The sequence below is a fragment of the Anomaloglossus baeobatrachus genome, chromosome 11, assembly GCF_048569485.1.
Source record: "Anomaloglossus baeobatrachus isolate aAnoBae1 chromosome 11, aAnoBae1.hap1, whole genome shotgun sequence".
NCBI classification, from domain to species: Eukaryota; Metazoa; Chordata; class Amphibia; order Anura; family Aromobatidae; genus Anomaloglossus; species Anomaloglossus baeobatrachus.
The window spans coordinates 158,547,537-158,558,866 of record NC_134363.1 but is presented as its reverse complement, the minus strand read 5'-3'; the positions used below and the strand labels follow the sequence as shown (position 1 = coordinate 158,558,866).

Sequence of the window (11,330 nt, the reverse complement as noted above, 5' to 3'; positions counted from 1 at the left end):
TCACATGCCTCCCCCCCATCCAGCCTGTTCACATGCCCCCCCCCCATCCAGCCTGTTCACACATGCCCCCCCCCCATCCAGCCTGTTCACACATGCCCCCCCCCCATCCAGCCTGTTCACACATGCCCCCCCCCATCCAGCCTGTTCACATGCCCCCCCCCCCCATCCAGCCTGTTCACATGCCCCCCCCCCCCCCATCCAGCCTGTTCACATGCCCCCCCCCCCATCCAGCCTGTTCACATGCCCCCCCCCATCCAGCCTGTTCACATGCCCCCCCCCCCATCCAGCCTGTTCACATGCCCCCCCCCCCCATCCAGCCTGTTCACATGCCCCCCCCCCCCATCCAGCCTGTTCACATGCCCCCCCCCCCCCCATCCAGCCTGTTCACATGCCCCCCCCCCCCCCATCCAGCCTGTTCACATGCCCCCCCCCCATCCAGCCTGTTCACATGCCCCCCCCCCCATCCAGCCTGTTCACATGCCCCCCCCCCCCATCCAGCCTGTTCACATGCCCCCCCCCCCATCCAGCCTGTTCACATGCCCCCCCCATCCAGCCTGTTCACATGCCCCCCCCCCATCCAGCCTGTTCACATGCCCCCCCCCATCCAGCCTGTTCACACATGCTCCCCCCCCATCCAGCCTGTTCACACATGCTCCCCCCCCCAATCCAGCCTGTTCACATGCCCCCCCCCCCCATCCAGCCTGTTCACATGCCCCCCCCCCCATCCAGCCTGTTCACATGCCCCCCCCCCCATCCAGCCTGTTCACATGCCCCCCCCCCATCCAGCCTGTTCACATGCCCCCCCCCCCATCCAGCCTGTTCACATGCCCCCCCCCCCCCATCCAGCCTGTTCACATGCCCCCCCCCCCCCATCCAGCCTGTTCACATGCCCCCCCCCCATCCAGCCTGTTCACATGCCCCCCCCCCATCCAGCCTGTTCACATGCCCACATGCCCCCCCCCCATCCAGCCTGTTCACATGCCCCCCCCCATCCAGCCTGTTCACATGCCCACATGCCCCCCCCCCCCATCCAGCCTGTTCACATGCCCCCCCCCCCATCCAGCCTGTTCACATGCCCCCCCCCCCATCCAGCCTGTTCACATGCCCCCCCCCCATCCAGCCTGTTCACATGCCCCCCCCCATCCAGCCTGTTCACATGCCCCCCCCCCATCCAGCCTGTTCACATGCCCCCCCCCATCCAGCCTGTTCACATGCCCCCCCCCCCATCCAGCCTGTTCACATGCACCCCCCCCCATCCAGCCTGTTCACATGCCCCCCCCCCCATCCAGCCTGTTCACATGCCCCCCCCCCCCATCCTGTTCACATGCCCCCCCCCCCCCATCCAGCCTGTTCACATGCCCCCCCCCCATCCAGCCTGTTCACATGCCCCCCCCCCCATCCTGTTCACATGCCCCCCCCCCCCCATCCAGCCTGTTCACATGCCCCCCCCCATCCAGCCTGTTCACATGCCCCCCCCCCATCCAGCCTGTTCACATGCCCCCCCCCCCCCCATCCAACCTGTTCACATGCCCCCCCCCCCCCCATCCAGCCTGTTCATATACTCCCATCCTGCTATATGCCCCCATCGTGCTCATATACCATCCTGGTATATGGCCTGTATCCTATAGCACAGAGAAAAAAATAAACGTTTATACTCACCTTTTCCTCACTCCCTGCAGCCGATCATCTTCCTCTCTGCGCCACTGACCTGTGTGTGTGTGTGTGTGTGTGTGTGTGTGTGTGTGTGTGTGTGTGTGTGTGTGTGTGTGTGTGTGTGTGTGTGTGTGTGTGTGTGTGTGTGTGTGTGTGTGTAGCCGTTCCCCTGCTGCATCGCGATGTCTTCCTGTCTGTGCCGATCAGCTGACCGGCACAGACAGGAAGACATTGTGTGCAGCAGGGGGACGGCTCCACACACGGGGACGGGTGAGTGCACTGATTCACTGCACCCCGCGCTGGTAATGACGCGCGGGGAGCAGTGAATACAGCCGCACATGATCACTCCAGGCTGTAATTGCCAGGGGTGATCATGCCGGCTCTTTACTATGCGCGCGTCCCCGCTCATCCTTCCGCCCACCTGTCAGTGCCGGCTTCAGGGCTGAGAGATGGGCGGGAGGATGGGCGTGCATATGTAATGAGCGGGCCCACGTGGTCACGAGCAGGCGCTGCTGCTGCCTGCTCGTGCCCCCGATGACCCGCAGCACCCTCATTCCCAGCCGCAGCCCTATAGTCAGACCATAAGACGCACCCCCAACTTTCCCCCAACATTTGGGGGAAAAAAAGTGCGTCTTATGGTCCGAAAAATACGGTACGTTGTGTCTAGTAGATTTAGGTCCTTCCTCTGGTTCACTAAAGGGCTGATGCCGATCAGCATCATTGGGAAGTGCTTAGATCACTAATTAAACCTGCAAACTAAAATTCTCAATCACCAGGACTGAAAAATTGGCCTTGCTGCTCCTGTATCAATCCATATTTTCCCCACGCTCATGAACTCTCTTGAACTCACTCACTATATCATGGTATTGAGCGGTTCCTTGAGTCTTGGATTTTATTTCTCATCTTTATTATGATTCTCTATCTGGAACATTGGTTGTGGTTCATTTTTTCACTGATTCAGGGGTTTTTGAGTTTCTTTCTTCACCCTGAAACACTATATACCTGGCTGGATGTATGGTTTCATGTTCTCACTGACCTATCTTATATTTTCGTGGTTACCAGCGCTGACATGTTTAAGTGAGTTCTAGGCTCATTTCATATGTCCTTCTTGCACAGATGTATATAATTTTTTTTTTTTTGAGAGAAATAATCATGATTACACATATATATGTTCTATTGTTTTTCATTTTCGATTAATTTATTACATCACGATTTGAGATGTGGGTCATGTCTACTATAATTGACTTTATTTTTCACATCATTCATGAAACTAAATTGTATTGTGTCATGCTTCACTGCAATGCACCCTTTTCCCGCCGTTTTTTTTCTATCAGGGGCGGGCCTGTGATGTCATCAAATGTATTAACCGTATTTTTCAGACTATAAGACGCACCGCACCCTGGTTTTAGAGGAGGAAAATGGGAAAATAAAACTTTAAGCAAAAAATGTGGTCATGACACACTTATGGGGCGAGGATCTGCTGCTGACACTGTTATGGGGGTAATGTCCCAAATTCTCTACTAAGGTACCCCATCCTGGTAATGATCCTCCTGCCTTGAATATGATCCTGCTATAAACCCCCATCCTGCTCATATACTCCCATCCTGTTCATATACCCCGATCCTATTGATATACCCCCATCCTATTGATATACCCCCATCCTATTTGTATACCCCCCATCCATCCTGCTCCTATTCCCCCATCCTGCCTGCTCATATACTCACATCCTGTTCATATACTTCCATCCTGTTCATATACCCCCATCCTGCCTGCTCATATACTCCCATCCTGCTCATATACCATCCTGGTATATGGCCTGTATCCTATAGCACAGAGAAAAAAATAAATGTTTATATTCACCTTTTCCTCACTCCCTCCAGCACCGATCATCTTCCTCTCTGCGCCGCTGACCTGTGTGTGTGGAGCCGTACCCCTGCTGCATCGCGATGTCTTCCTGTCTGTGCCGATCAGCTGACCAGCTCAGCACAGATCAGCTGACCGGCACAGACAGGAAGACATCGCGTGCAGCAGGGGGGCGGCTCCACACACGGGGACGGGTGAGTGTACTGATTCACTGCACCCCGCGCTGGTAATGACGCGCTGGGGGGCAGTGAATACAGCCGCACATGATCACTCCAGGCTGTAATTGCCAGGGGTGATCATGTGGACCGGCTCTTTACTATGCGCGCGTCCCCGCTCGTCCTCCCGCCCACCTGTCAGCGCCGGCTTCAGCGCTGAGAGATGGGCGGGAGGATGGGCGTGCATATGTAATGAGCGGGCACACGTGGTCACGGCAGGCGCTGCTGCTCGTGCCCCCGATGACCCGCAGCACCCTCATTCCCAGCCGCAGCCCTATAGTCAGACCCCCAAATTTCCCCCAACATTTGGGGGAAAAAAAGTGCGTCTTATGGTCCGAAAAATACGGTAAACTGTGTTCGTCTCCATTATGGTAGATTTGATGTGTTCTTATGCCTGATGGTCCTGAGGAAGGGAGCTGAGACTCCAGAAACGCGTAGACCTGTGCAAAATAAAAGATCCATTATTCTGAATACCTGAGAAGTGATCATTGGCGCGGCTGATAAAAAACAGATTTTCTTCTATTGTTCTCTGTTACCTGTATCAATCCATGGAAGTTCACCTTCATATTTGTAAATACTGTGCTTAAAAAGTGAAAGCTGCGCTGTTATATGGGTACTATGGGCAACAAAGCCAACATTTTACTTTTCTAAAGTCTTGATAAATGGGGCATGTAAGCATGAATAATATCGACCGTAACTTACCAAAGGTACAAACCTGTATGATCTTGATTACCTATCAGCATGTGTATGCTCTACAGGAGTGTTCCTCAACTCCAGTCCTCAAGAGCCGCCGGCAGGTCATGTTTTTAGTATTTCCTTAGTAATTGCACAGATGTTGGAATTATCACCTGTGCAATTACTAAGGAAATCCTCAAAGCATGACTTATTGATGGCTTTTGAGGACTGGAGTTGAGGAACACAGATCTAGAGTAATAGTGCAAAGACACAGAAACTAGGCAGTCCGTCACCTGTGGTGTAGCTTGCTTTATTGTTTATGTCCACAAATATTTCCAAAAAAATTACAAAATACTCAAAATGGAGAAAACACAGAAGTCACGAATTTCTGGGTTTCTACCCCCATGGCAAACTACTCCTATATACATTAAAATCTTCAAGATATATATAGAAATGGAGCAGTCTTGATGTACATTCTGCTAAATGGCGCCATGAAACAAGTAGCTTTACAGTTTTACACACTGAACGAGGTACGTCCGGAAATTACAAAAATAGGAAAGAAGGAAACAATGTGGAGTGGTAAAAAGTAACAAAAATAAATGAGACAACAGTTGACTTAACTCTTTTCTTCTTGCCGACATGGCGAAACTGTGCGTCACCAGGCCTTATGGCAGTAAAAGTTGTAGCCCTTCAGTGCTGGGGAGGCCTAGTGCACATCAACTTACTGCAGGGCTCCTCAACGCCGAACAGGCTGTACACAAAACAGCCCGCAGGGGCCAAGTAGGTAAGCACCCCAACACCCATGGAAAGGCGGCTCATAACCATCTCAAGTCTGCAGATCAGCTCTGCACTATAGTGTTACATACTGATGAAGAATGGATGGAAGTGGTGACGTATTTAAAGTAATGGCTGAATATGTCCAGACACTGCTTGAACTACACTACCATAAAACTTTCCACAGGAACTCTATGTGGCACAGTTACCACGATGGAAACCTCTTGTGCAATTATGCGTTAGTATCCGGACCGTCTGGGATGGAATGAAATAATGACAGCTAGATGTTGGCCACCAGGGTGACCATGTGCGGAGATGAAGGGGTGCTTGACAGTAACCTTTTTAAGGTTTTGTGATCTGGCGCAGCCCTGAGATGCTGGTCGCCAAAAACAATAACAGTCAGTAAGCAAAGGGTGGTGCCCTTGTTTGGATAAAGGACTTGCAGGGCGACTATAACTGCACAAAGTGTGTACATTGTGCATGAGTGATGTTTGCCCTCTGAATTATCACGTGGTGGATAAGCAGTTACTAAGTGTGCCTTCATATCATCTGCATGTCTAGAGTCCTAGGCCTGCCACTAGGGGAGCAGAGAGTAACAAGTAAATAATAACATATAAAAAAAGAAAAACAAAACAACATAAAATTACAAAATAAGAGCCCAGGTTAAATAGAATCTGTACAAATAAAACCCTTGGCATTAAGTATAGCAGGACCCGAAACACAAATATAGGAGGCTTTCCTTATAAATTAAATAATAAAAGTTCTAACCCTGCAGAAACTTTAATGCTATAAAGTGAAGATACGCACAAGCCGGTGTGCGATTTTTGCCTCTACAACTTAAAACGCTGTAGCCCCTATCTACAAGTGAGACATGACACAAACTGAGAAGGGAAAAAATTTTTTTTTTTTTTAAAAGAACTCCCCAATCTCATACACGCTCCAGAAATCACCCATAGGCTGGAGTGGTCGAGGTGAACGCAGAGTAAAACTAGATTATTCTTTTATAATGGACGTAAGAACGTAGACTAAAGAGGATGTGGCAGAAGCTGGAAACCAGAAGGTGGTGAATGCTAAGGACATGGAGGATGGGTTCATGATTTCTGCTCTACCAATTCGTCCTTGGTGAGGCTTGGAGCATCGGATAGTTTTATCTCAGGTTCCTAACCACTTTGCTGCCATAGGCCTAATGGCACAGATCCCAGAGGCAGTGAAGAGGTTAAAGGAAATTCACAGGTAGTAACTGCAATGCATGGACAGGAACAGAAGGGATGGTCGGACACGTTCTTCCCCAGTCCTTGCTTGTCATGTATTTACAGAGTATAGTCAGACTGGGGAACCTCTGTACAATGAGGAGGGTTCTCCTGCTGATGATGATGTAGTAAAATAAAATAAAATTAAAAATAGTCACACGCACAGGAGACCCGGGCGAGTGCTGGCGGAATATGTCACTTATTATTATTGTTGTGTACACAGTCTCTGGCTTCATTTGCACACAGTGAGTGTATGGAGAGGGGTAGCACCTCCAGAGCATGAGGTGGTGGTACTGCTGCCAAACGTCCATTGGTGTCACCACCTCTCCCTCCAAACCTGCTCCCTCCCGAGGCTGGGGAAAGTATGCATCATGCAAGGGGCTGCCAGTCTTATTCTGAAGAGTCTTCTTTACAGATGAAAGGATAGTATATGACAAGTCTTAAATACAGGAGGAATCTCGCAGCCTCTGGGGACCCGTCATGTGGAGCCTGACTCTCCTAAGGGAGCTGGGAGGGAGGAAGAGGTCCAGAGTCGTTGCTCTTCGTTACAACTGCTTGTCCCCTTCTTTTTTCAGACGACTGCAAGGAAAGAGAATTTTGGATTTTACAAGGTAAATCTGTACAATGTTGTGAATCCATAACCATGATATTGTATAGGAGAAACATGCAGACAATTTATACTCTGCGTATCGTGGAAATAATAAATTAACATTGATTGGAAATTGTTTTTGCTAAATATTCAAATGTGAAAAAATATTTAAAACTCCTCCAATATGGAGTCAATTATGACATTGAGGAGTTGGCAGCAGGCAGAGACTTACCTGTAATAATCTTCCTGGCTGGGTAAATGCCCACCGTGCATGTGGGGATGACCATGTAACCACTGTTGTTCCATTGCCAACCTCTGCAGCTCAGCAGACTGAGCGTGCATAGCTTGGAGCTGGTGAGCAGCAGACATTGGAGGTGGAATACCTGCTTGCAGATCCCGGGGGTAATGGGCGCCTGCAAAAGACATTACACATTAAATCCAGACCGAACACGCACACTTTAACTAGACAAAGTGTTTGGGTGTTGTACATTGAGAGGACTCATTGGAAGAAACAAGGTTTCTTCCAAAGAAGAGAATATGATAAAATAAACTTAAAAAAAGGACAAAAGGTCCATAGTGATCAATATTGTGCCACAGCTGCAATTGCATTGGATTGTAATCTGCTGTGCGGCCTATATATTAGCAATTTAAGTCATTGGTACTATGCAAATGTTTTAACAGTGGTGCTAAAAGAGGCTTTAATTTATGGATAGGCATTAGAATATTTGTCAAATGCAACTTTTGTAAAAAAAAATAAATAAATAAAATAATAAACTACTTCCACTCTTCTGGTGTTGAAAATCTATCAATATCTGATCACATAATGACTATGAATGTGAGTCAATGTAAACTAAAGATCTTCTTGTTATTCATTTTAAAGTAGTTAAACTTTTTTGTTTTTATAATTTTGTTCAGCATGGAAACTTATAAAACTTTGCAAATCACTATTACAAATTTTCTCTTAATTTCTGTAAAAAAAAACAAAAAAACAAAAAACCACAAAAGCGGCTTACAACCCCCTGCTTTTCCATAGTCTATTAGGCTATGTGCACACGCTGCGTTTTTTCGACGCTGCGTTTTTGTGCGTTTTTGGCCGCTAAAAACGCACAAAAACGCACCTGCGTCGAAAAAACGCGGCAAAAAACGCACGCGTTTTGCCGCGATTTGGTGCGTTTTTTTTCTGCGTTTTGCTGCGTTTTTGCTCACTGCGTCCTTATGCGTTTTTTATCAGTGAACAAAAAAAAAAAAGGTCTGATGTCATTTCCTTCTTCAATGTGTTCTTCATTCTCCACTAGTGTATGCAGAAGAGCAGACAGCTGCAGAACTACAAGGCTCAGCATCCTCGATCCAATAGTGTATGCAGGACAGCAGACAGCAGCTGTCGAACTACAAGGCTCAGCATCCTCCTTCCAGGACTGTATGCAGGATTTCTCTGCCCCCCCCAAAAAAAAAAAATGACGTGGGCTTCGCCATATTTTTTGTATGCTAGCCGGGTACAGCAGGCAGGTACGGGCTGCCCCCAACCCCCAGCTGCCTATTTGTACCCGGCTGGGAACCAAAAATATAGGGAAGCCCTTTTTTTTTAAATTATTTCATGAATTTCATGAAATAATTTAAAAAAAAAAAATGACGTGAGCTTCGCCCCATTTTTGAGTCCAGCCGGGTACAACTAGGCAGCTGGGGATTGGAATCCACAGTGCAGGGTGCCCATGCTTTCTGGGCACCCCCGCTGTGAATTGCAGTCCCGCAGCCACCCCAGAAAATGGCGCTTTCATAGAAGCGCCATCTTCTGGCGCTGTATCCAACTCTTCCGGCTGCCCTGATGCCGGGTGGCTAGCCAGGTAATAATGGAGTTAGGGCTAGCTGTATATTATCAGCTAGCCCTAAGCCCGAAATTCATGGTGTCACGCCAATATTAGACATGGCCACCATGAATTTCTAGTAAAGATAAAAAAAAAACACAACACAGAAAAATATTTTTATTAGAAATAAAACACAACACAATTAGTGACTCCATCTTTATTGAAATAAACCCCCCTCCGCAGTAATCCTGGGTCAGGGTCCCGCGCCGTCCAATCAGGATCCAATATCATCTGATCGGTTTGCTGGAAGGCAGAGCGATCAGATGATGTGTCAGGTTAAAGGATGTGAATCCCATCACACATCAGCTGATTGTATAAAAGCCGATTATACAATCAGCTGATGCATCGGTGCAAAAAAAAAAAAAAATAATGCTCACTTATGTGCTGAATTACCGGCAGCTCCCGGAGCGATGGGGCGGGAGACTGATCCTGTCCGATCGCTGCAGCAGCTGCCGGTAATCAGGGATGAAGTCTCCTGACGCATCCGCTGATACCGGCCGGGCGCCCGCGTCAGCCCGAGACTCTATCAGCTGATGCGTCAGGTGACTGCATCAGGTGATCCATCGCCAGGTCCTGCAAGCAAGGTCCTGCCCCGGGGAGACTGCACACAGCCGGAGCGGGAGCGGCGATACCGTGAGAGGAGATGGGAGCGGGCATGGCACCGGGAGTCTGCAGACAGGTGAGTATAACTTTTTTTTTTTTTATTCTACTGTTAACTTTTGTTTTCGCCGCCGCTTCCACCTCCTGCCTGTACATGGCGCCGCACGGCAGCATACATGCACAGGACGGGAGATGGACGCGGCGGTGACGGTACCGGGAGGATTCATGCTTCTGTCTATACTGACAGAAGGAATCCTCTTCCTGTACACGTCACTTTACTACCCACCTCCTGCGCTTATAGCTGCGTTTTTGGTCTTAGAAACGCACCAAAACGCAGCTATTTGCGTTTCTCATTGCGTCTTTCAACATCCCATTGAACGCAATGCATGAAAAGCGCAGTGAAAAACGCGGGAATAATTGACATGCTGCGTTTTTGTGGTCACCACAAAAACGCAGCTGAAAAAAAATGCTGTGTGGGGACAGCAAAAATGAAAACTCAGACTTTGCTGGGGAAGCAAAGTCATGCAGTTTTGAGGCCAAAAACGCACCCGAAAAACGCGCAAAAACGCCGAGAAAAACGCACCGTGTGCACATAGCCTTAGATTGTCTTTAGTGCAGATTAGATTGTTTAGGGTGTTTTCACTCTGTGGTCAGGAAGGTGAGTTTTTTGAGGGTTAACTTAGGCCCTTATCACCTCCTCGTTATTGGGGAGACAGCATACGTTTTGCATGTTTTCACATGTGTTGTAGTGTCAGAATTTTCTATCTTTGTAGTTTTTGTCATCCCTTACTTTTTTTTTTTATACTTACCAATAAAGGTTATATTTTAATACAGCTTGGGGTAATTTTTCCTGTTTAACAATCTGTATTCCAAATAAATACATTTTGATATCAGCACTGCTAAACGCAGCCAAATACACTGAGCAAAAGCAGGGGTTAGAAGCCACTTAGGTGTAATTGTATTTATTTTACAGGAAATAAAACAAATCTCCTAATAAAGTGATTTGAAAAGATTATAGCTTTCCATGTTGTGTAGTTTATAAAAATAATAAGTTGTTACTCATGACCTAGAGGCAGAGCTCAGCTGATCTGTGTGTGATAAACCATTTAAAGACCATCTATAACCACGAAAAATTGCTAGAGGAATATGACAAACTCTACCACCAACTATTGGGGTATAATATAAAAGTAAATATTGACCCTTTCCAAAGCCTTGCCAAATGACTTGAGATAATGAGTAGAGTTGAGCGCGGTTCGTGGTTCGTGGTTCTCCAGTTCGCGGCTCGAGTGATTTTGGGGCATGTTCTAGATCGAACTAGAACTCGAGCTTTTTGCAAAAGCTCGGTAGTTCTAGAAACGTTCGAGAACGGTTCTAGCAGCCAAAAAACAGCTAAATCATAGCTTGGTTTCTGCTGTAATAGTGTAAGTCACTCTGTGAATCAAACTATTATCACATTTCAGTGTATAGTGTGCGTGAACAGCGCCTTCAGATCACTGCTGTTTCTATAATGGCGATCGCCATTTTTTTTTTTTCTTGTCTTCCTTCCCTAAGCGCGCGCGTCTTGTGGGGCGGGCCAGCATGTCAGCCAATCCCAGACACACACACAGCTAAGTGGACTTTGAGCCAGAGAAGCAACGGCATGTGTGATAGGATCTGCATGTCACATGTCCCTGCATTATAAAACCGGACATTTTCTTCACGGACGCCATTATCTGCCTTCTGCGTCTTTGGTGTCAGACATCACTGTCGCAGCTCCGTCTTCCTGAGTCCTATAGCCGATACAGCTGTATGCGCTGCATACACAGCGTTAGACAGCTTAGGGAGAGCACTTTATAGCAGTCCTTTTAAG

At 47.9% G+C, this 11,330-nt stretch overlaps 1 protein-coding gene across 5 annotated transcripts in view; it reads right to left on the bottom strand.

Annotated features, from left to right (window-relative positions):
- Positions 1-4,700: 4,700 nt before the first annotated feature.
- The window catches only part of RERE (arginine-glutamic acid dipeptide repeats), a 432,422-nt gene continuing 425,792 nt past the window's right edge, over positions 4,701-11,330 (bottom strand). For all 5 annotated transcript variants that reach the window (XM_075328175.1, XM_075328174.1, XM_075328176.1 and 2 more), the window contains 2 exons: positions 7,252-7,432; positions 4,701-7,009 (listed from right to left, as the gene is read on the bottom strand). In XM_075328175.1, coding sequence (XP_075184290.1) covers positions 6,976-7,009; positions 7,252-7,432 — 215 coding nt within the window. In that variant the 3' untranslated portion in view covers positions 4,701-6,975. The remainder of the gene's footprint in view (positions 7,010-7,251; positions 7,433-11,330) is intronic.